The sequence below is a fragment of the Bemisia tabaci genome, chromosome 3 (assembly GCF_918797505.1).
Source record: "Bemisia tabaci chromosome 3, PGI_BMITA_v3".
Classification (NCBI taxonomy): domain Eukaryota; kingdom Metazoa; phylum Arthropoda; class Insecta; order Hemiptera; family Aleyrodidae; genus Bemisia; species Bemisia tabaci.
The window spans coordinates 45,946,585-45,973,075 of NC_092795.1; the positions used below are offsets into that span (position 1 = coordinate 45,946,585).

General features: G+C 39.8%; 2 protein-coding genes across 2 annotated transcripts in view; one reads left to right on the forward strand and one right to left on the reverse strand.

Moving 5' to 3' along the window:
• Positions 1–26,491, reverse strand: part of LOC109030582 (protein 5NUC) — a 100,105-nt gene that overhangs the window by 42,008 nt on the left and 31,606 nt on the right. Inside the window, exons 3-5 of the mRNA XM_019041618.2 lie at positions 10,699–10,908; positions 1,323–1,536; positions 181–378 (exon numbers count right to left, since the gene is read on the reverse strand). Coding sequence (XP_018897163.2) covers positions 181–378; positions 1,323–1,536; positions 10,699–10,908 — 622 coding nt within the window. The remainder of the gene's footprint in view (positions 1–180; positions 379–1,322; positions 1,537–10,698; positions 10,909–26,491) is intronic.
• LOC109030581 (Rap GTPase activating protein radish) overlaps positions 1–26,491 on the forward strand; it is a 240,819-nt gene that overhangs the window by 19,047 nt on the left and 195,281 nt on the right. The window contains 1 exon segment of the mRNA XM_072298462.1: positions 14,493–14,615. The gene's annotated coding sequence lies outside the window, so the exon portion shown is untranslated.

The following is a 26,491-nucleotide window of genomic DNA, read 5'->3' on the forward strand; positions in this document are numbered from 1 at the left end:
TGCTTGAATCAAAAGTATATCCGTCTAAATCAAGAGGCTCGGCTCTTCGATTCAAGAAAAAATCTGATTGAATCAACAGTATTTTTTATCGTCAATATTATTAAGAGTCTGGACTCTAGATCCAAGCTACTTTTTTTCCCAGTGCATTCTACTTAACGCCGTCCAATGAACGGAACTGACCTTGAGGAACCTTGTCATCGAGTAAAACTGGGTTGCCGGAGGCACGGACCAGGTTCCAATTGTCATCCCAGTCCAATTTCAGCTCTCCGAGGTACTTGGTGTAGCCGTACGCTTGCACCACCGGCACTCGTTTCCCCGATTCTTGCGTCACCATGTACGGGTAGTTCGCTTCCGGTTTTTCAATATCCGGTTGCTTCCCTGTCAACAAAACAGGAAATTACGATCCAGCTTCCGTAAACACACCGAGAGGGTTTAGACAAGATTCTTTGGTCCATCCTCTCTCGGATGAAAGTATCAAAAAGGGTGCGGTTCATCTCGAATGGGCCAATAGTGACAGTGGCAGGATTATGTCCTGCAAATTGATTTTCATGGATGGCGAGAAGTGATCAGATCAAAATACCAACGCCATTCAAAATTGGATATATTTCTATCAAACGGAACTATGTGGATTAAGACATGAGCCCTGAGACCCATAAGAATACACGCATAGCAGGACTCACGTCATGATGCACATAGTTCCGTTTGATAGAAATACATCTAATTTTCGAGCGGATCCTGGCCAATGTGCTAGGCTCGATAAGTAAGCTGCCGTGCAAAGGAAAAACGCCGTATGAACATTCGAGAGATGCCAGATTTCCTAAAATTAATCATGTATTTTTGAGGAGAGTTACGAATATTTTTCCTTTAAATTTTCAGGCATGTTAGATCAATTTGCGAACAAAATCGTTTGAAAATTTTGAAGCAAAACATTAAAGAAATGTCCAGCAAATTCGGTTTTATTGAGGAGAATCTGGCAACGTCAGGAGGCTCATACGGCGTTTTTCCTTATTACGGAAAATGATGACAAGGCCAGATTTTTCTCAGATCCCGGCCACCACCATATAGGGCTCAGGTTTTTCATCTTTTTTTTTTTAAATTTTTATTGTAACATTCCCGACTGAAAATGACTCAGTTTTGAGTCGAAACGTCTCGGTTTTTTTTTTAAATTGTTAGCCTTGTTTCCCGTTTTTTGTCCTTGTTTTTCTACTGTTTCTATGGAAAACGGGTGTTTTCGTGGATTCGACCGTCCGTGCGATGGAGTCACGGTTGGAAAAGCGGGCGAAACATGGACACTTATTCGGCGACGGGATATGAAAAGGTACCTGAGTAGAGGAACGTGTCGGTGTGTCCGCCTACAATGACATCAATCTCGGGCACGACGGCGGCGATGTGTTTGTCCACGTCGAAGCCAGAGTGTCCCAGGCCGATAATCACGTGACACTTGTCCGCTCCAGGCTCCTGCTTCAGCTGCTTGATCTCGGCCCGGATCGCCTCCACCTCTTCGCTAATTGCAACCTTACCCGTGTTCGCCAGGAACTGAAACAATACCGCACGCTTATTTGCCTCCCTCCATTTACACCCCGCTTCACGTTCTAGTCGCCAATTCCATTCCATACATTCGGAGCGAATGAACGGGGTGACCTATGCTCCCGTGCTAAGGAAGAACGCCATATGAGCATTCGAGGGTTGCCAAAGTTCCTTCGATAAATCGTTCATCTTTGAGATGAGTATTTTTCCTTGAAATTTTCAGAATTTGTAGGTGAAATTGCGAACAAAACTATCTAAAAAATTGGGAGGAAAATGTTCATAAGTTTACAAAGAAATTCGCGTTTTATCAAAGGAAATTTGGCAACGCCGTATGAGCCACCAGGCGTTGAAAAATTTCCTCTGATCATGGGTGGCGGTAGCCACCTCCGGACAAAGTCTAAACTCGACAACACTGGAAAGCCTCCAAACGAAAAAAGGTGGCAGCCAACCATAGACACACGTAACTCCCTTATTCTGAAAATTGATTCGACTCTAGGTAGACTGCATAAAACACACACACACATTTCCTCGTAAATGTATGAATATTTTCCTTCCAATTTTTCAGATAATTTTGTTCGCAATTTCACCTAAAGTTCCTGAAAATTTAAAGGAAAAAATCCGTAACTATCCTCAAAAATAAGCATTTTATCGAAGGAAATTTGGCAACTCTCGAGTGTTCATGCAGCGTTCTTCCGTAGCACGGCAGCATCCCTCGATAAAACATGTATTTTTGACAACATTCGTGCACTTTTTTCTTTAAAATTTTCAAATATTTTAGATTCACTTGCGCACAAAATTGTCTGAAAATGTTGGAAAAAAAAGTATTCACAATTTTCTCAGTAAATTTGGTTTTTTAAGGAAACTTGGCAACGCCTGAAGGCTCATAAGTTGCTCTTCCTTAGCACGGCAGCATTGTCGCACCGTCATACATGGGAGCGAGTCCATGGTAGTCCAGGCAAACAAGGAAAAGAGCCTGCAAAAATCCCGGGTAGCAATGTTTTCAACGATTTCTATGTAATTTTTGACGCTGAATCCGAATTTCAACTTTGCGCCATTAAATTCGGACCAGAAAGTTGCCAAATTTTGCAAAAATGGCCTAAAATCGGACATTTTTCCGGATTATGGTCTGTAACTTGCCAAAAATTGATCTGACGATAAAATTAGTTATTTTCAGAAATAAAGCTCGTTAAATTTCCTATAAAAAAGTTCCTTTACACTTTTTTGCTCGAAAGGCAAAATCAAGCGCGCTGGCGGGTTCCGAACTTTGTAAAATGTGCGAAAATTGCGCATACTGTAATGTGTTGGGTTGTCCTTATTATTTACATCAATTCATTTCACTCAGTGTAAATTTTATCATCTTCACTTAGTTTGTCCAGAAATTACTCGTCGGACGATTAAAACAGGAGACATCGGGCAAAAACCGCGAAAAACACAGTTTTTGCTCTTTTTTCAAAGTTCGGAGCCCGCCAGCGCGCTTGATTTTGCATTGAGCAAAAAAGTGTATAGGAACTTTTTTACAGGAAATTTAACGAGCTTTATTTCTGAAAATAACTAATTTTATCGTCAGATCAATTTTTAGCAAGTTACAGGTCATAATCCAGAAAAAAGGACGATTTTAGGCCATTTTTGCCAAATTTGGCAACTTTCCGGTCCGAATTTAATGGCGCAAGATTAAAATTCGGATTCAGCGTCAAAATTTACATAGGAAACGATGAAAACATTGCTACCCGGGATTTTTGCAGGCTATAGCCCTTTTCATGGCTTATATGCCTGGACTATGGAGGATGTCAGAAATGATGCGGGAACTTAAAAAATTCCCGCGCATTTCTCAGAAGATGAGAAAAGCAAAAGTGCGCCTTCAATTTTGAACATGCAACACGCATATCCGTGGAACACGTATAATTGCATCGGGCGCCGCAACCAACTCAGGTCGAGTTACTTCGTAAGGCGAGATAATGTGTCAGGTGCGCTGGTCACAGAAGCGTGTTTTGATGCTTGATTTTTGTAGATGACATAAAAATGATAAGATCAGGTTAACCCTGGTAAAAATTGGCGATAGGAGCTGCGTTTCAAAATACCAGGAGTTCTTACTGCCGACTGAAGAAGGCGATAGAAAATCATATAGCTGGCTGTAGAAAGTGGAAAAAATCATAAGGCGGGGCTACACGAAGCGATAAAAAATTATACAGCCGGGCTATAGTTCCTATCGCCGGGCTTCACACTTTATCGCCTGGCTGTTGCTTTTTCGCCATCGATTATAAAAGGCTATAAGAAACTGTGTAGAAATTCGTGTGCTTTGTAAATCCCTAAGTTTGTACGGAATCACCTTAATATTTACAAAGCGCACATTATATTTTCCTTTACTACATATTTTTTTTCATCAATTAAAATGAGAATAATCCATGCAGAGTGTGCAAACATTTGAAAGTCATGAGTTGAAAAACGCTGACTCCACGAGATTAAATATTAGAGCCTAGCACAAAGCGGAGCGGCAGCGCACTGGCGCCTACAAACCTAACAGGGATACTTCAAGCATTGCGCAATGCGTGGAGTATCCCTGTTAGGTTTGTAGGCGCCAATGCGCGTCCCACGCTGGCTGCCCGCCCGCCGCGCCGCGCCGCAGTGTACCACGGCGCTTGAAGCAACTATTTCACACCAGAGGTATTGCACAGTATCGAAATTGAAGGCGCTCTAATATATTAGGAATGGCAGGCATCCTTCAAAAGTACGGAGCTTTCCTTGCAAAATAAATCAAGATACTATAGCCCAAAAAGAGAGCGGTAGTCCAAAAACTCACTGAGTCCTAGCATCCGCAATTAGTAACGTTTAAGAAATTGTGTTGCCGGCTATAGAAGCTAATGGAAATCTTACAGCCGGCTGTAGGTCTATGGTATTTTGGAACACAGATTCTACTGCTAATTTTTACCAGGGAAACCGCAACTTCCTAGGTTCAATATAAACCGAGGCATCGCCCTCTCCAAAGTCGGGGTTCTGACGTTATCCACCAGGGAAGTGACACCCTTCGTTTCCTCCACCTTGATTTCAACCGAGTTCCACGTTGAGTAACCAGTACAAACGTGCGCCACGCTGACTGATGAATGCAATCAAGAAGCATGTATGTAAATTAGTCTCGTTGAAAATCCAATTTTTATCCGGGGTCTATAAGTAACGTTATGAGGTTCTTCATCTCAATTTTTGTTGAACCAAGAAAACTATCCCCTTTTTTCTTTCACGGAATATTTCAGTAAAGAGGAATAATACAAGGAGGTACATTTTTTTTTGTAAACTACAGAGAATGATACGTCAACAACGGTTTGTGAGATAATTTGACAATGAAGATATTTTACAGTACTCAAGTCGATTTTGCACCTTAGAGTGACGGCGCACAGAAAAAGTTTCAGTGAACAATGCTGCCAGTTACTTTAAAAATACACACTCTGAAGTTTTGCCCTTAGCGAAGGATAATATCAAATTTTGAAATTATTTTCTCGGGGAAAGACGTTAAAACAAGAGGACACGGCTACGATTATAAACAAAGTCCGCTCTTCGCAGCGTGGATGGTGCTGATGACTATGAAAAACGTGCGCTAATTATGTTGACTTTAGTTTAATGAGTCTTCGGGAGTTTGATCGACCAGGAGCAGTCGAGCGTTCAGGAGCGAACCGGAAAATCTTGAGTCGGCACCAAAATCCAGGAGTTGCCGCTTATTTTAGTTTCACAAATAAATATAAATCAAGTCGTAACTACTCTTTCGATTAAGTTAACGATGAATAACGAACCAAATGATTCAAATAATCATTGATTGAATTGATGAAAATGTGTCAATAAAAGAAACTTAAAATTTTGATGGTGTAGTTAGTTAGTTAGTTAGTATATTTTAAGACATTCAGTGTCACAGGCTATTAACGTCTTTACAGAGAATTTTGAAAATGGGAGTATATACGAAAATTTAGATTTTTAAATTAAGAGAGGTGAAGAGTTTCAGAATTTTGATAGTAACATTGGGTTCATCGCACGTAAGTGAGTTTGTATTTCTGTTGATTGTAGGGGAGTAGATCTGTGATTGGAGATATATGAGGGCAGAGCAGTCCATAATTACGTGTTTGATGGTTAGAGGTGATAAATTACAGAAGTTACAGATGGGTTGATTTTCTTTGGAGATGATATAATTGTCACTGAAAAAAGTGTGACCTATCCTGAGACGCGCAATTTGGACTTCACATGATCTTGTTTTGTGATAGATGTTTTTGGATATGTTCATTTTGAGAGTTTAAACATATACCTTAAAAACTAACACATTAAGTTATTTTTATCTATGTCATAGGCAACTAGCGATCGCCCGAAATCTATAAGAGGTTTTGATAAATTGCAAATTTATCCCACATCAGCATAATGAATGTTTGATGGCTAATGACCTTCAAAAGCACGATCTCGGATCGGAGCCCCTTCAATTTTTGCGATACTCCACGCTTTGTCACGAAGTTAGTTTAGTTGCTTCTCCGCTTTAAACCCAACTCAGGTCACGGATGACGGATCTCACTACACGTTCCTGTTACTGCCATTTTTTACGGAGGAAAAATTGTCTATTCGCATTAAAATCAAAATAATCAGAACTCAGGTCTTCTTCTTTTATTTCTGAATTGCCATGTTCTCTATTTGTTGGTTTACAAATTTCCGGCTATTGGTAATTGCAGGTGACATCTATGACAAAAAAAAGTGTTTAACGTCACACCTGCAAACTCTTTATTGGTTTACAAAGTCTTAGATTTTTCTCCGTGCACCGTAAAGCTTAGAATCAGCGTAAATTCAACTATTCCGCGATTGATCGACGTAATTTAACCCGAATTTCCTCCGATCACCGGGGACTGCGAGCGAGGCCTTCCCAAAGACATAAAGACGGAGCACTAAAAGCAAAAAATGAAGCTTCTAGAGCTTCTTTTCAATCACCTCTACTATTGGCTAGAGGATTGGCGGCGAAATCGGGACAAGTTTGAATTCAAATGTAGGGCGGGAACTAATAAATAAAATTGCGGAAACAAAGTATTTTAGGTTGATTTTTGCCCAAATTCAGGTACACACTCATATTTTTTTAACTTTAGGTTAGTTTCAGTCCGTCGTCGACCGATTAATTTCATTTGGGAGTAACGTTGATCTAGAACTGTAACGGCCTGTTTGAACCTGCAGAACCACCATGAGCAGAAGAAAAACTAACTTTATCTGAGATTACTGCCTGTTACCGAGCAAAAGTAGGTGTATTATATTAGGACGCAGACCGAACTTTCTTAGTATATTCGTTTTAGGAATTTAAAATACGTTTCGAAGAAGAAATGTGCAAAAATCAAGAGGACAAGTTCAAATCAAATTTCCGTTTGCCGCCATGGATTCCCGCGCTCATTCACACACTCACACAAGCGCGCAGCGCCGAACCTAGCTTCACTTTTTCCCCGTGCTTTTAGATACGAGCGCTCCGTCTTTATGTCTTTGGGCCTTCCTCGCGATGAAAACAATTGTTTGAATTGTTACTCAAGCCACCCGCGAAGCGGAGCGAGTCCTTCAGCCAACGCGCTCTTGCGGAAAACCCTCTGAACTGAACCCACAACTAGCCTTTGAAACTCACCGTCCGTTGACCAAGCAAAGCACCAGGCTGGGCAGGAAGCGAAAAAACAGGGCTTTGATGATTTTTCAGGTCGGACGCGCGGAAGACGTAGAGGGCGGTGGGCATTAATTATCCCTGGCTATACTGTTTACCGCTTTGCGTCCACGCCCGGTTTAGTTGGTCCTTTGTTCTCACTTCTGGCCGAGCTTCCCCTCGCAAGAATAGTAACCGACTACACTAATTTATCCTCTGAATACTGCACTGAAAAAAAAACTCCGGCCGTGGGAGCCGAAATTACGGGCTATATAGAGATACCGTTCGTTCCGGGCTCAAAGGCCGGAAATTCCGGCTGCTGGAGCCGTAACTTCGATTGCTCCGGGTTCAGAAGCCGAAGCTACGGCTCTAGCGGCCGGAATTTCCGGCCTTTGAGCCCGGAACGGACGGTATCTCCATATAGCCCGTAATTGCGGCTCCCACGGCCGGAGTTTTTTTTTCAGTGTGCCACGCTAAGGAAAAACGCCGTATGAACATTCGAGAGTCGCCAAATTTCCTTCGATAAAATGTTTATTTTTGAGGAAATTTATAAATAATTTGCCGAATAATTAACCGAAATGGACTTTTGGCGAAGGTCTGCAGGGATCTCGCGGAGAGAGCGCGTTCGTAATGAACGAGTGCGTGAAATAATGGGAGTTGAGGAAGATATTGTGCACGATATCAAAACCAAGCAGCTGGTTTGGTATGGACATGTGCGGAGAATGGCAGATAGTAGGTTGCCCAGAAAGGTATTTGATTGGGTTCCTCCCGGAAGAAGGCGGCGTGGACGTCCAGTAAAAGGTTGGCGAGAGGGAGTGGAGGGGGAGATCAGACGGTGTAATCTGCCCGATGATTTGTGGGAGGATCGATTCCGATGGCGATTTGGAGTCGCAGAGCGCTCTAGTGCGCTGAGGTAGCGGCTTGATATGTATGTATAAATAATTTGCCTTGGCATTTTCAGGAACTTTAGGTGAAATTGCAAACGACATTTTCTGAAAAATTGGAGGAAAAATATACTTAAGTTTACCAGGAAATCCGAGTTTTATTAATGGAAATTTGGCAACTCCAGAAGGTTCATATGGCGTTCCTCCTCAGCACGGCAGAATATGAGGTCCCGTTTATTGTCAGGGATCGACGCGAAAACGTTCCGGTTCTCGAAGAATTTTACTCTCCCGGTATAGCCATACCTGTGAAATGGATTGTTATGACTCGCGAAAGTCAGCTTTTTTCGGGAAGGTCAAAGTTATGACTGAAAGAATCCTTTAAAGGAAACCGGAAGATATCGCCCCGGCTAAGTATAGTCATTACTTCAAAGGATGTTTCATACGATGTCCTGAACACGATGAGCTTTTGTCAATTTCGAAAAAAGTGTGGAGAGAAAATAATTTACGACGTGCGATCTTTGGACCACATTTAGCATTTAGATGCTGCGATTTCTCGCTCAGTTTAAAAACGAAGTATGTGCCGTTAATAGTGCCCCTATGCACGTATGCGTTTTTACGAATGAGCTAGTAATTAATCCCTAATTGCAAAATGTATTGTCCATTCATACGTGATGAACCTAAATTTATCTATTTATTTCTCTTATTTCTAAACGTATCACAATTGAGGGGCAAGGCGCATAAGTGAAGTTTTTGAAAAATTGATATATTATTCCAACTAAAACTATATTCTATGAAAAATTCGCTCCCTACTTCCAATTTTCAAGCATCATAAAGTCAGTTTGAGCTTTCTTTCCGCCATAAAAATCCATGTAATTTGGAATCTTCAAACATGTATTTCTCGAAATTGCAAACACTGCACTTTTGCGCCATGTCCTCCAAGTCACTCAATTGGTTTTCAATTCAAATTGTTCATTTCTCAGAGTTTCAATGAACAAAACATAAACAATTGTATACATTTTAATAGGGTGGGCAATAAGGCACTACGGTGTAACTGAGGTTTTTTCCTGGGGGGTGTTGCAGTGCAAATTTACTTTGAAACTTTATTGAGGTTTTATCGAAAGGTTACACGAGTTTTAAAATAATCTTCCGTACAAATATGAGCTACAATCTCTTTAAAAAAATAAAACTAAAAATAACTAAATAAATAAATTTAAAAAAAAAAAAAAAAAAAAAAAAAAAAAAAAAAAAAAAAAAAAATACTGTAGCCCACTTAAAAATACCGAAACGCATTTTGTGAATATTTATAATGCATCCATCTCATTGCACCTGACGCTAGAGAGTCAAGTAAACGGATTAATTCCACCCGATTTTCATCATAATTCAAAGAGCGGCTGCATCGGAGGATCTTAATTCTGCTTCGCAATTTTAATGATCTCCTACGCTTTAATCAGCCCATCGAAGCGGATATTGTAAGATATTTAAAAAGCTGAAAATAATGATTCCGGGTAAAACTAAAGTCCCTATTGAGTATCATTATAGGCTCAGTGGAAATGGATGGAATCCGACGATACTTATAGCACTGTTGAAGTCATAAACACCTGAAGCAAGAACAATACGTAAAAAGCAACATTTTTCCTTGAATCAGCATCCAAACCGAAAGCGAGTAATTAATTGAACGTAATACGACATTTTTGAAGCACGGATTTTCTCTCGGATTCCCCGTAGTTTGCCCCTCCGTCCCGTTTCCCTCCCACCTTTCTCCACCCGACTTGATACCCTCCTCTTCGAATTACTTCTCCTAAAGAAACTGACGAAGCAAAAATTAAAAACATAATTTGATTATGACGTCAGCAAGGAGGCTAAAATTATCTCAGTTTTTAATAAAAATAACTGCTGCTCGGTGATTAAACCAATCTTTATTGAGCTGTCTTAACAATAAACCCCTCTCTGCTAACTTAACGATTTGTCTCAAATTCGTTTTCTTATTATCTTTTTCTATGAAGTTTCAAGATGTATCAAATTACATTCCGGCAAAAATCTAAAGCATGTTTTTTGTTTAATTATAACAAAAAATTCCATTTTTTCTCCCACTCCGTAATAATTATTGTTGTTCTCGAAAGTAAAGAAATATTTGAAGCAACCGGTTTCTTCCATTATTTTTTTAGAGGTAAATCTCTACCTCTTCTTTAGTTTATAGATAGATTTCCTAATTTTGGTAGTTTTAACCCTGATTTGGAGGCCAGTCCTCCGTGTCTATGGACGTAGAAGCTAAATTTTAAAAAAAGAAAGGAAAGGAGATTAAAACAATTTCAGATACCTCCAGCCCTTGTCTCTCTCCACCTGTGAAAGAGATAGAGTTGAGAACTTGGAAATAAAAAACGCCTTCAATTGAGAATGATACCGCGTATCACACGAAGCTTGAATAGTTGTATCATTCCATTATTTATGATATTCCGATGGTTGAAGTCCGATTTACGGATAGGAGGAGAAGGAGTGGAGGGATAGCCAAAGAAAGAAATAAATTGAAAACATCATGTCAAATTTTCGTGTTTTAAAAGTTGAACGTAAACCCAAAGGGAGCCGGTTTTCCCCCGTCGAACAAATGAAACCTCACCTCCGAAGTTGTTTTTAATTACAATACGGAACTGTTTTACTAACCTTAGTTTCGGGTGTTAGATACCCGACAACGCAAACAGTTGTGGAGCCAAGTTTTATCTTCAGGGACTTCTGGATCAATACGCCATTGCTGCTCTGCAAAGAAGTCTCTGCGCCAGTATCCACATTGGCCGATACGATTGGTGTCTTGGACTTTTGCAAGAACGGAGCCAATCCAGCCACGCCGTCATCAAACTCGTGGTTTCCCAGTGACTAAAAAAATTATACAAAAAAAAAACAGACTATTAAAAAATTTTCAAAACTTTTTTGTCAATTTTTCATACGTCTAAACACGAAATACTGGGCACGACGTTGTCCTCCAGATTTTTTGGAATCTGATTTATTTCTATCATACATACGAAGAATTATATCAGCAGAAAACCTAATTGCAGCTCTAGCATCCAAAAGATCGACCCGGAACATCTTCCAGAGATCCTAAAGTTTTAAGGGAATGGTCATTCAGTTCGCGAATAGGACGGTCAAATACTATGTTAACACTTTTTCCTGACCGTGCGAACAGACTTTGCGTTTTGGAAACATATAGGATATCCTTTCTTTTAATGTCCATAATCTAAAGGAAGGTCCTAAAAAGAGGGTTTAGTAAAGCTTAGATTTGAACTTTGGTCTTGCCAATGATCCGTTTGTAAGTATGTAACTTGTATGTATACCTATGAGTAAAATACATTGCGTCAGATTTAACTCTTCACATAAAATTGATTGGTTTTTCTCGGAGAAGAAGATGTAAATCTTTTTTTAACAGTAAAAGCTGAAGCTGGTAAGGGACATCTCTGCCACCTCTGTTAAGCTTTATCCACCACAAATTAGCAACTTTTACATTTTTCATGTCAGTTTTCAAACGATCAATAATATTTTCGGACATCTGGCATTGTGGATGACATTAGTCACAGGTTTATAGGTTAACAGGCGCTCGATAACAGGCTTGTAATCGGAGGTCAACTCTTAGCCAGAGGTGATAGAACTGGATTTAAATAATATAAACTAGATAAAAAAAATTGTTAAAATTAGTTCGATTTCCAAAGGCTCGTTAGCTTTACCCCGCGTTTCGTAGAACACAGGCGTGAATGATCGATTATCGATATTTCCCCATTTGGAACTACGGTAAAGAATCGACCATTAAGGCGTTCGTTGCGGCCACACTCTTTATCGAGTCTTTTCCATTAGTTTAAACGGCCGAACAATCGATATATCGCAAAGCACGCCATACCACTCGTAGAACATTGCCTACAGAAAGCATCCGAGGAAAAACGCGCACGAGTTCAAACAACACACGCTCGCGCAGCACGCGCGCGTGTTGGGAACAGAAATAACAATTAAATTTTCCAATTTTACCTCGAATAATTTTACCATAAGTTTTCTGCCGATGATCGCAAACTTCAGTGGGTTGCCGGAGGGAGAGTAAAAGCGGTCCGATCGGGGTTTATTCGTGTTTTCCTCGTATTTATGGGCGGAGAGGCTCGGCCCAGCGCCGGACGGCAACGTTCGATCCCTTTCAGCCACCGACGCTTTCAGTGGAATAATTAATCTGCCTTCAACGGAAATCCCTTTTCCGTACGCGCGGGGACAGCCGAACTCATTACCTGACCACGCGGTTAGACGGCTCGCATCAGTGGCGAAGCGTGAACGATCGATTATCGATATTTCCCCATTTGAAGCTATGGTAAAGAATCGATTATGAGCGAACACCCTGTCTATCGATTCTTTCCCATTTGTTTAAATGACAGATCAATCGATATATCGCGCCACGCCACGGGCTCGCATCGATGACGTCGGAGATTCAGACGAGCCGCCAAAAAGGCACACACAAGCCCCGCCGCACGGTGGATTGACTCAATTGGGGAGGTTGGACAAAATTTGGAAACTTTAAAGGCTTATAACTCCGTTCATACACAATTTTAAGGTTTTAAAAAAGGCTCGATTGGTTCCCTCGTGAAATTATCTTCTATCAGCACCAGTTAAAATTAGAAATGTGACGAATTAAACATCAAAATGTGCATCATTATGTGCATATTTCAAGTCCAACCTCTCTAATTAACTCAGTCCACTGTGCGCCGTTGACAAATCGATACTTGGGAAACAGGAACAGTGTATTTCAGAGACCCGCATTGCTATTTCCGCTATACTTCCGTGCTAAAGAAGAACGCTGTATGAGTCTTCAGACGTTGCCAAGTTTCCTTCGATAAAAACCGAATTTACGGGGAAAATTGTGAATATTTTTTCTCAAATTTTTCCGACACTTTTGTACGCAATTTAATCTGAAATGTCTGAAAATGTCAAAGAAAAATGTGCAAAAAAGTCGTCAAAAAGACATGTTTTATCAAGAGAAATTTGGCAACTCTCGAATGTTCATGCGGCGTTCTTCCTTCGTTAAATTGTTTATTTTTTTGGAATGTTATGAATGTTTTTCCTTGGAATTTTCAGGAAGTTTAGATAAAATTGCGAAATAAAGTATCCGAAAAATTAGAAGAAAAATATTGATAAATTCACTAGGAGGTTTGAGTTGTATCAGAAGAAATTTGACAACGTCTAAAAGGTCATACGGCGTTATTCCTCAGCGCGGCAGTATAGCGTAAAGGTTAAATTCGAAATTCAGCGCTCAGATTCACCTAATGATGACTTATGACTAAAGTGTTGATCGTTCGGTTCATCAAGTCTAACGTAATTTGCGAAAAAACTCGCATGGCAAAGTGCTTATCACGGAGTGCATCAGTCTTCATTACACTAATACCAAGCTCAAAAAGTTTCTTATTAATCATCACTGAAAAAATAAGACTCTTAAATTTTCCGCCAAGAAATAGTTTTTCTTGAATCAAGAATTTTGCTGCTTAATTTGAGCTACTTGCATGCTTAACCCCAGCATTTATTTTCATTGTTTCAAGAAAAATTCAGCTTTAATCAAGATACAAAAATTCTTGGCGGCAAATTATAGAATCATCTTGCTTGAGTCAAGCAACCCAGTTTTCAGCGATGATTAAGCCAAAAATATCGCCAATTTCAAATTTCAACGGGCGTTCAGACTCTTAGTTGGACTACATTTTGCAACAAGGAACTACAATTTCCGGCTCATTAAAGAAAAAACATGTGTGCCAATGGTTTCCCTATGCAAGATAAGTGTTTTTATTCGTAAACAAGAAATTTTGGTTCCTTATTGCAAAAAGCCGTCCAGATATGGAATGCCCCACTAGTTGACAAGGGATCAAAGCCCAGAGGTATATTAGTAGCATTGTCAGTTCGTTGAATTAATCTTATTTTCTCCTTCTTTCTTGAGTAGGACAAATAAGCAATCCTTCTTAACCAAAATTGGACTAAAATTGTCCGATACCGTCAATTTTGGGAAAAATTGAGCATCTGCCCCATTTCTTCCTTTAAGGAACCAGGTTATATAGCTCTCTTGTCTAATTCGTACGTCAAATTTAGAGGGTGGATTAGTAGATATATCTGATGTAGATGTAGATGTATGAATCACAGATTCAGAGAGGCTTCACGGTAGTTTATACCTACGATGCTTGGTGAATTGAATCGCAAAAACTCCTTTTGTGATATTTTGGTCAAAAAATTCATGAAAATCATAGAATGTTTTCCCTGTAGCTATTTTTATTTTTCCGGTGACTAATTTACGAAATCTTGCACACGTGTCTTTCAATTGATCATCAGTCATTTCATGTATTTTTTTTTATGATGTTATTGAGTGTCGAGTGTCAAATAAAGATTGATATTTGATGCCTTTCATTGATTGTTGAGCGTTCAATAAAGTATTTTTTTTTTTTTTATTTTTTCAGGTGAACAAGGAGTTTGAATTTTCTTATGATTTAGAGAATTCAGTAAACAGTTCCATGTCAATGATACATTTGTTGTTGGGTCTTCAGCATTGAGCACTCAAATCTGCGCGCGTCGCATCTAATGTAAGTTGAAAGAGCCATGCACAAAGTGGCCCATTATTGGGCCCTCGAAATTGGGGTCGGAGTGAGGTTTTTTTTCATCCTTAGGGTGACCCTTTACACATACTAAAATTTCAGATTGAGTATACGCACCGTTTCCGAGTTATGGGGGGGCAAAGTCCCCGATTTTCACCCATTTTTGCAGGTGTTTTAATGTCGAACTCCGGCTGTTACGAGGTACCAGATCTAGATATTGAAGCGCGGTTTGCGGTGATTTGTTAAGCTATTCTTGTAGTATTTTTCCACATCTTTCACAAAGCCCCAAATGGTTTTTCGGGGAGGGGGGGGGGGACTTCATTCATACTATCACGACCGTTAGCGCATCTTACTGACTTTACTTTGATCTCTTCTCTCCACGCCGCGGTCATGATGGTATTTTCTGTTGGGGATTTTTCTTCTTCTTTACATTTTCCCAATTTTAATGTCCTCCCCCCCTTTTCCCCTTTTTACCCCCTCCCCCGCAATCCAAACACTTCATCTCAAGTGCTTCTTCCTGTAAGGCAGATATGACGATGTTTTCTGTGAATTTTTTCTCATTCATATTTTTCACGTTTCTCTTTCCACTTCTATGTTTGATTTATTCTGTCCTAGGTACATTCTCTTCCGCTTTCTTCCAATTTTTAAGCACTAAAACTTACTTTTTCAACAGCAATTGACGCCTCACCAAAAATGTTTTAGGTAGATGAAAAATAAATAGTAAATAGATTAGATTTATTTACAGCATTCATAATACCGATCGCAAATGAATGGTGTGTGAGCCTCAGTAGAAGTATTTCAGTACCTAAACATAAGTAAAAAATTATTTGCCAGAAACATCGTCATTTCTGCTGCGGAGGGAGCAAAATACTTCAAGTAAAGTGGAGCGGGCCAGGGGGGGGGGATAATACAGGGGTAAGGGGGGCCCTTACCCCTGTAAGGGAGAAGTAAGTTGGGTCAAAGTTTATCAATCGTAAAGAAAGAAAAATAATCCCCCACATCTGACCCCGTCATATCTGCCTTACAGGAAGAAGCACTTGAGATGAAGTGTTTGGATTGCGGGGGAGGGGGTAAAAAGGGGAAAAGGGGGGGAGGACATTAAAATTGGGAAAATGTAAAGAAGAAGAAAAATCCCCAACAGAAAATACCATCATGACCGCGGCGTGGAGAGAAGAGATCAAAGTAAAGTCAGTAAGATGCGCTAACGGTCGTGATAGTATGAATGAAGTCCCCCCCCCCCTCCCCGAAAAACCATTTGGGGCTTTGTGAAAGATGTGGAAAAATACTACAAGAATAGCTTAACAAATCACCGCAAACCGCGCTTCAATATCTAGATCTGGTACCTCGTAACAGCCGGAGTTCGACATTAAAACACCTGCAAAAATGGGTGAAAATCGGGGACTTTGCCCCCCCAAAACTCGGAAACGGTGCGTATACTCAATCTGAAATTTTAGTATGTGTAAAGGGTCACCCTAAGGATGAAAAAAAACCTCACTTCGACCCCAATTTCGAGGGCCCAAAAATGGGCCGTTTTTGGCCCTTTTTGTGCATGGCTCTTTATTTTAAATTTACTTTGTTGTGAATCGTGACCGTAAATGGTTTCATGAAAGGATGCTTTGGTGTTTTAAAGAAATATACTTGTTTGTTATTTTAAGTAATTATAGTTTGGAATATTTTCGAGAAAAAAAAACAAGACAAAAACGGTCTTTACAGGCTTAATGCGCGACTTCGTGTTCAGAGACTGTGCGTGTTGCGTGTTCGAAAAATGAAGGGACTTGGTCTTTTACTGAGTTCACCGTTCAATTTCTGCTATGAGGCTGAATAGAATTGCTGGGACAGTATATTAAAGAATTGAGATTATGGCTCTTGTTTGTCAAATATTTTTAGTATATGACAATTCTGAAGGAAAAAAACAATACCTTAGTAAAATTTTTAGAGATCGAGCTGGGATATAGCTAGATTAAAAAAATTGCATAAATTAATTTTAGACCCGAAAAAGTTCAAGGCGCGTTGGTTCTAACTAACGGCACACTTAAGACATTATTTTCAGGCAGAATTGGCTCCACTGGGGCGCATTTAACTTTCCTCTAAGGGATAGACTTGACAGGTGAACCTAGTGCCTCGCAGTGGCAGTTAATTAGGAATGCGTTGCATTAGGTCGAGCTCCGAAAAGACTACATTTTCTTTGAAGTCGTTATGTTTCTTGCCAGAGCTAGACGACTTTATGAGCGCACTGCTTCTCCATTCACTCGCACAAGCTGCGCGGAAGGCTTGCTATCATCAAATTCTGTTGAATGTGGAGTTTATATTTGCATGAAGCTTTAAATGCAAATTTAAAATATTCTGTTGTTTCGCCCTGTTTTGAGCCGAGCTTTACGGTACACAGGTTTTCGCTGAATTCTCGCAATGCCAGGCTTTTGCTGAGTAGATAAAACGATCTAATAAAACTGGATGAAATACTAGCATGAGGCGAATATTTACGAAAATCCAAGCCAGAACTGACTGCTCTATAAAATCTCCGGCTGTGTGGTCGCTGACGAGCCATTAAGGCCTCAAAATTGATGTATTCTCAGAATCATTGTAAAACTGGTGATTTAAAACAGTTCCATCTCAAAAAAAGTATAGGACCAACGCATGGTTCTATAGCTTCGCTTAAGGTTTTGTATCCAACGAATTCTTATGAACTTAGAAAAACCAAAACGCCTTCAAGTTTTTGGTTGTGCAACATGGACATCGATAAAGCAGAAATAGTTGTGTCTAAGGGGCAAGGGGTTATTACATATAGCTGTTGGTGTAGCGTCTGATAAAATGTTTCAGGTTATGAAAATCCAGAACGCCTTCATTTGTTTGGTTGTACGATATGGACATCTATTGAGTAGAAATATATAGTTGTACTTAGGGCTGTTAAAGGTTTTGTAGCTTTCGACGCGTTACAATAAGAGAGAGAAACAGCAAAATGCTTTCAATTTTTTCATTTGAGTGAGAATAATTTAATCAAATGACTCAAACAAGACTCTGAGGCAAACTTTGGAGCAAACAGTTTAGAGAGGCGTATTGAGCCCGTGAACTTCGCAAGATCATTTACTCATACTCGTATGAGAAGCAACGTCTTCTTGATTTTCTTTTTCTTCTCACGCATGAATTTGAGTAAATGAAGTTTCAGATTCTTCCATTTTTATGAAAAAAAAAATCCAATTTTTCCTCTCGTCGGATTACTTTTTAAGGTCTGTCAAGTATAAACATCGAATTAAAGACATTTTTAGTTTTTCAGGGGAACTACATATTTTTCAGTCACATTATATCAGCGTAATATTTGAAGCACATTTTTTCTCAAATCAGTGTATAAAATTTCTCGATTTCTCCAAAATCCTACAGCGGAATTGCGAGCCGAATGTTGGAATTGATAGACAAAGCGATAGAGACAGAATAAGTTGGGCTATCCTATCGGTTGAAATGGGTGGTTCCCATATACTATAGACTAAGGGGTAAATAAAGGACTAACTAAACGGTCCATCGTGGGTTGCCGTTAGTTAGTCTATCACCAATCGAAAACACAGGAAAAAGCGGAAACAAGGCTAAAATACGAACTATAAAGGCAGGACGTTTCGGTACCTTACGGCACCATTATCAACTGCAAAAAAGAATTAAGAATAAAAATAGAAAAAAATTAAAATAAAAACCAGCAAACGGCGTTACATGGTGAAATTGGTAAAAAATTGGTTGATTGGTTGGTACGTAATTCGGTTGATTTTTACCAATTTCACTATGTAACGCCGTTTGCTGGTTTTTATTTTAATTTCTTTTTTATTTTTATTTTTAATTCTTTTTGCAGTTGATAGTGGTGCCGTAAGGTACCGAAACGTCCTGCCTTTATATTTTGAATTTTAGCCTTGTTTCCGCTTTTTCCTGTGTTTTCGATTGTCGTTTCCGTTTCGGGCTGCTTTTACATACTCTTTGTTTTCCACTAGTCTATCACCTATACCTCCTTTATCCGTTGCAACCAATTGCAACTTCCCTCAATAGAATCCCTCTGTATCCCTCTTGTCTTCTTTGTCTATAGCTATGTCTTTCAGTTTCAACAAATAGCTCGCAGGACGAAAGAGCAGGACGAGTTTAATTTTGGCATCCCTGCGCAGAATGCACTTCTCCGAGCAATCTCGAGAGTTTCCAGTAGAATCAATTATTTGTCTTGGCTCGTGTACTCACCCTCAACTCCCGCATCCCACTTTTACGAAGGTTTGCCACGCGAGCGATTAGCCGGTGACTTGCTTTTATATCCAGCTCGGAATTCCAGAACTCTGACAACGAGCTCCGCGCGAGAAATTGCACGCATTCCCGTTGCGTAATCATAATTGAATCTCTCCCACGAGCCGTGTTCCGTATCCTGTCTCTCTGTCAGCCGCTTTTGGTATTTTTTTCGCGGGCGTAATTATTTGCTCTCATAAAAGCTGTTGATATATTTCTTCGTGCACAAACACTCGGTTCTAATCCACACTCGAGGAAGAAATGGACGTATTTCTATCTAACGGAACGATGTGCATCATGACGTGAGTCCTGGTACGCATGTATTCTTATGGGTCTCAGGGCTCATGCCTTAATGCACATAGTTCCGTTTGATAGAAATACGTCCAAAAGTGCGATATCGATGGTGAAACTGCAGAAACACGTATCTCGGTTTGCAACGTTGCAGACTTCCTGTCGTACTTTAGTCTCTACATGGAAAACTATTGATCGTTACTTCTTAAAAATATCGGCGATTTTTCTCCTGTATGTCAAAAATATTCTGTGAGAATTTTAAGGTATCATTTTGGTTTGATCTCCTATTAAAAAATAAAAGAGGAGTGGAGATTATGCAACACTGTGATCGAGTTACGCATTTTTGCGTTTCAATCGTCGAGATGTATCCTGACAACAGCTCAAATTTATTTTCGTGTAATAACGCTCAAATATATTAAATGATCTGGATGGTTGGAATAATTATTTAAAGATTCGGTTGAGATTAATTTCACCCTATTAAATATTGTAGACGTTCTCAATGGTTTCCTTTCACCGTATTACTAAACAAATGTAATGAATAATTATTCCAATCAATTTATGTGGGTAAAGAAAAAGAAAAGTACCAACGCTAAACTCTCTTTGAGAAAGATGAAAAAAGAGAAACATTGATCAATCGATTTACCTTTAAAATTCAGAAATTTTAACGATTACGTTGACGATTCTCAACGATTTGCACATATCGCACTTTTCGAACACCTCCGACCGAAAAATGTGTGGTTGAAGGAGTATCTTTTAAGAGTAAAATCACACACCATGCATTTTTCGTACTTAAACCCGCGTAAATTGAACGCAGACATCCATTTCCGGGAGCGTTTCATTATTTATAGACAACTCTAAAGTTGTGATTTAATGCTTCATAATTGCCTTAAGACCGCATTAATTTTCCCATGTTCTTGTCATTATATGCGGGAAAATCAAGATAATTTCAACTATATTCTTGACTGATTTTGGCGCCAGATACAAGTGTAGGTGCATCAACCAGCCAGATGTGTAGGTGAATCAGAACGTGGTTGAATCAACCATACCTTACCATACCATAACCATACCTCTCACGGAAGCAAAAGTATCACAATCCCAACTATACTCCTAGCTGATTTTGACGCCACTTATTAAGAGTAGTTGCACAATCCAGAGGTAAAGTTAAGTCGGCTGAAAGCGTGGTTCGATTAACTATTCCGCTGGCTGGTGCCTTTACACTTCTAGCTGGTGCAACTGCTCTTACGGTTGGTGCCAAAATCAGCTGGAGGTATAGTTGAAATTGTGATACTTCTTTTTCAGTGTAAAATCAGTCAGGAATATAGTTTAAATTATTTCGCTCTCTTCGAAAGCACCCATATTTTTTTTTTTAGAAAAAACCGATGGTAGCACTTTCCTCTCCACTTATCGGTTGACTTAAATGTTAACGGTTGACGCGAGAGGGGGGAAAAAAACTTAATAAAGACAAGACGTAATTGTCTGAAGAGGCAAAACACCTCGGAACACGGCGAAATTGAAGCGCCTATCGTTTCAATGTAATGGAATGCGTCAACAAAACTCTTCGGTGCCATTTACTTACCGGGCCGACGTCGCGTCGGCGGGCTCTAGAATGCACCGGGCGTCGTTCCAGTAATTAAATCAGCAGGGCCGTGGCCGAACGGTGGCGCCCTCTCCCGTTGAAGAATCCCTCTTAATTAAGCACCCGGTGTATTGTGCGAGATAACGCTGAAAAAGCTCTCATCATGTCAAATTTAAACCTCCCCTGGATCCCACCGCACGGCTCGTGCAACATCAATTTTCACTACCCCGGAACCTGTATCAAGGAGGGATATTTGTTTCGAAAATGTTAAAATCCGACCTGTTCTTTCTGGACACGGTTCGTTCACGATGCACTCTGTTGTTCGGAGCGCCCTGGTTCGTTTTCGCTGCGGTTTTGTGTGAAGTATACGTAAAATAATCATGTAAAGCTCGTCATTGTTTTTAGACCGGTTTAATTTCTGTCAAAGTTACGATGCTACCAGTAGTGTGGCGTGCTTTGCGATGTATCGATCGATCTGTCATTTAAACCTATGGAAAAGAATCGATGAAAGGGTGTTTGCAACGAACACCTTAACCATCGATTCTTTACCATGGCTACAGTGGGAAAATACAGTAATCGGTCATTCACGCCACGCTACTGGATGCTACGTCTGAGCTGGCACATATTTTGATCAAAGTCGGAAGCTAATCTTGACATTTTTTACGTGATATCGTTGGATTTTGGAAAGTGACAATTCGTCGATTCCCTCGCGAAAGAACGAAACTATATTTCAATGCTGCCAAATTTCCCTGCACAAATTGAATTTCAACTAGGAGAATCTTGGAAATTTCTAATTAAATTTTCTACCGACTTCTCTTCCGATCTTGAGCTAAAATCAGAAAAACGGACAAAAATTCCTTGGATACATCCTTGAAAATTATGAATTTGGTCGAGGCAATTGGTACACGGACTTTATGTCCACTTTTTTTATGTCCACAGACTTTTCGTCCACAATTTCTACGTCCACAGTTCCAAAGCCCACACTATTGTGAAGTCCATTACTTAAACGTCCACTAAGTCAAGTTCACAAATGTAAAGTCCACTAAAATCAAATTCAAGCGTCATATTTTAGTCCGTGTGTAAAATTATATTGACAATATCGAAATGAGAAAATTAAGAGAAAATGAGGTGTTGTTATCGTAACTCATATTTTAAATGAAATGTTAATTTCTTCTTTTGATTCATCTTTTCAAATTGTCTTTGGTAAATACTTGGTTTCATTTCTATCCTTGAAATTTCCGATGTAAAATATGCCTTAAATGTCCATTTTTTTTTCTTTTAATGACATTGATTACTTCATTTTAAAAACGTTTACATTTTTAAAATGTGGTAAATATTTGTAAAACCTTTTCCAAGCAATGGCATCGATATGAATCTCAATGAGCCGTAGTTGTGATGAAAGAAACTATACAAAAATTAATAAAAGAGGAAAAAAACTAAGAAGCACGCAATTTTTTGTGTTTAACTTGTTCGTACATCGACCTCCTTGAGTCAAATACGTCCAATTTTGAGCGTTTGGTTGCGCTTACACCACGCTGCAGCACAGTAAAAGCCCAAAACATAAAAGAATAAATTTGAATGCTTTGGAAATCATTAAATTTGACATGGAACCACTATTATATTTACAAAAAAACACATTACATTTTCCAGTAGTACATATTTCTTTTTCATCAGTTTAAAAGGGAATAATCAATGCAGAGAGTGCAAACATTTCAAAATCATGAGTTGACAAACGCTGACTCCGCGAGTTTAAATATTAGAGCCTAACACAGAGCGGAGCGGCGTGTTAGCAGTGCAGAACGCGCACTGGCGCCTACAAACCTAACGGGATACTTCACGCATTGCGCAACGCATGAAGTATTCCGTTAGGTTTGTAGGCGTCTATGCACGTGTCACGCTGATTTGCCTGCCGCGCCGCAACGCTTTAAGCAACTATTTCGCGTCAGAGGCGTTGCACAGTATCCTACAAGATTGAAGGCGCACGAAAGAACTAGTTAAAGAGGACTTTCAATTTTGACTGCATCTGTTACTGAAAAATGTTTAATTCGGCATTGGAGCGTTTCCTAGGCTCCCGCTTTGGTTTTCATCTTATCATATCCGTACAGTGTACACATGAATATATGGTTTTATCTGCTCTTAGAGTATGTTCTCCTTCATGACTTTATTCATGAATGAAATGTTTTTTTAAGAATGAAGGTAGGAGTAGTATGCATTTATTTTTGAGGTGGTTCCTGTCATTTAAATGAGAAGAAAAAAATGTCCACGATTTGGAAAATTTTGGACATATTCATGGTTGGACATTAAGTCATGTGGACTTAATAAAGACTGGACTTAACGTTTAGTGGACATAAATAGCGGTGGATATTTATTTAATGGACGAAAGGTAGGTGGAAATAAAGTCCTGGAAGCAGGCAATTTTGCAATCTTGGGATATAGTTGCGTTCCTTCGTTCGGAAAACGACGAATTGGACCATATTTTGTGATGAGAAACCAGTATTTTTGGCTCTACCAGAAAAACGCCCATCTGCATGTAGGAAAAATATCGGAACGCATCGGTGACATAAGGCAAAAATAATACTGTCGAACAATTTTTGGCTACAAAGCAACTGTGTTTTGTAAAAATTCACGTGATTGTGCCCAAGCGCTTGTCGGCAGATCACCGTGAATAACTGTCAACAATTTTTCATACCCACTTTCGTGCCGTGTTCTTGAAAATATGGTCACTTTGAAGCGAGCAGACCTCTTTTTCCCGAACAGCTTGTCAAATTTGATATTTTCCAAATTCTCTTAAACTAATCTTCCCTTCGTCAACTCAAGCATACGTAGTATATTCAATTCATTTTTTATCTCAGACTCAGTTCAAAATACACTCATAGTCTCTTATCACGCTAACAATAATCTTATCGACGATGATTTAATCGACTAGATTGTAGACAATTGGACCGCGTTAAACAGAAGGGAACCAAGCCACATCAGCTATTGCCAAATTTAATCGGGCAATTTAATTTTTTACATGAAAACGGTTGTGCGGATTTTTGTGCAATTTTCAGTGGATTGTCTGCACAGTACGAAGCGAATTCCTTAAAATTTACAAATGCATCCGTACAAACGTTCTCCCGTGAACAATTAAATTGCCCGGTTAAATTTGGCAATAGCTGATGTGGCTTGGTTCCTTTCTGTTGGACGCGGTCCAATTAAGACCGCCCCACCAATGAGAGCAGGACACTAAAAGCGTGACCCATTACATCACAAAATTTATAAAAGTCCAAGCATGCCTCAAACGGAGGTTTTTCTCCACCCATCTGACCTGCAGACTCCATGTCGCGTCGCGTTCCCAAAGCATTTACCGTTCCTTTAAGTGAGTTTTTGTGAAGTGCACTCTAACAACTTCATAGTGCAACTCCCCGAACTCTTAGTGAATAATCTATGCACTTCCTCATTCTCAAAAATAAACAGTGATCATCAGATTACAAATCTGTGGGTTGACTGAGTGAATTTTGGACTGTATCTTATGCCCCTCAGTTCTTTTTTGCATAATCTTATCCGAATGCTGTTTCTAAAATGTGCAAGAAATATTGATTTCTTGTGACATAACATAGTCCAATGATTTATCATAATCATCTCAGCCTGCGGTGTTTTTCTCTTTTTTTGTCATGCTTTCTCGTTCGGACATTGAATGACCAATAAATATCTACCGATTATACAGATGAACGAAGAATAATTCTAGAAAATTTAAAAAAGACTATGTTATTTTTCTCGCAAGAAGAAAAATTGTTTTCGGTTTTGGGAAAATGATTAAAAATCAAAGACATATACCTCCGGCAAGTTTTTGAAAAGCGTCCCTCGCTTACCAGGATACCATGCAAGGAGTTCATAAAGAACATTCCTGATCAGCTTGTTTAAATCCCTTTTTTGACCTTCAAAATGATGCATGCATTATACAAACATAGGTGAAAGTCGGAGCAGGTAAAGTGCAAGAGCAATTCACTTTATCTTGTTTGATTACGACGTCTCATGATCGTGGTATACGATACAACAAATTCAATTTCCAAGAAGCTGAAGTTGCATACCCACGGAATTGCGGGAAAACATTTACCTCTTTGATGAACACCTACGGTTATAAAACAGGTATCTAACATGCAATGCGAGTTTTTAAGCCGATCCTCTCCCCCCCCCCCCTCCTCAAAAAAAATCAGTCGAAAAGAGAAAATAAAGTGAGGAAAAACCGCCGTCTTAAATTGTTAACTAAACTGAACTCATCGAGTTGAAAGTGGTGGGCGTCTTAATTTGGACGTATTTCTGCCAAACGGAACTAAGTGCATTAAGACGTGGGCCCTGCTATGCATATATTCTTATGGGTCTTAGGGCTCATGTCTCAATGTACTTCGTTCCGTTTGGCAGAAATACGTCCATTTGATCCTCGCTGATTATTTGCCGGTAAATACCCGGGGGCGTTATTTTCAGAGCCGCGGTTTAACTGACTGCACTCCGGTAATTCCACGAAAAAGGGAAAGCCTCTTTTCCTGCGAGGCGGAAAAGGGGGTGGGGGTCTAAAAAAAAGGAAACAGCCATCAAGGGATTGGGAGATTGGGGCGGTAGCGAGAGTGTAAGTTGACCTAGAAAAACTTTCGCGTCGGAGGCCGGGGCTAAAAAGCTGTGCGGGCTCGTGGGGGAGGGGGGTGCTCGGAGGAGAAAGCAGGCGGATAATGTACCATTAATGCGTCAGAGACGTAGAAGCGTGATCCGTTTCGGAACAGGTGTCTCTCAACAGGTCGAGACGGATTTTTTTTACAGCGAACCACCCTCCGCCCGCCGAACGAAAACCTCTGCCCCCCCCCTTCCCGCCCCGGAAAGTTACCGCTTCTCCCTTCCCCTACCCCTACATCGAGTTGCGAACCCGGGCCTATTGATTCTAAATGCGAAGATATCAGGTGAGGTGCCCCGCGATCGTTACGTGAAGTTTTTGTGAAAATCTTGATCAGTGGCGTGGCGTGAATTGCGATATATCGATTGTGGTGTCATTTAAACCTATGAAAAAAGATCAATTACCAGGGTGTTCGCAGCGAACACCTTATTAATCGATTCTTTACCATAGCTTCAAATGGGGGAAATATCGATATATATCGAATCACGCCACGCCACTGATCTTGATTCTCCTCTCTCAAGCTTTTAAAGCGTTAGACCTCCTCCTCGTCCTCGCATTGAACAAGTTCCCGGAGACTGCAACCCGAAACAAAAAAGTTTCGATGAGGGGGAGATTACACCCTTACATTTTAAGATAATGTGTACATTTTTGCTTGGAAAATGTAAGTTCAACTCAGTTGGATATTTTGATGCGAGGTTTGGCTCGTCATCGTTTCGGAAGTATAAAAATTCAGCTTTTTTTTCGACAAGTTTTGATAATGATAAAATAACTCATCTTACCTCTATCGCGAAAAAAATACACATTTTTCGTTACATATTAAAAGGACCACACGATGTGCTCCAAAGATATTTTTCAAAATTATCTCTAGAGGCTCTAATTATTTTTGGAAAAGTATCTAACAATCAAAGGATCAAAGGTCTAAGAAGGGACATGAAACGGGACATTATATCTCCGATAACAATCTCACAGCTTGACGAACATTTTAGTAAATTATTGACGGAAGGACGACCAGAGTTTCAAACGGGGAATGCTGAAAATATAGTCGAGGATCACTCAATGGAAATTCGAGTTGAGGAGGTGGTCAAAGCAATCAGGGAATTGATGAAT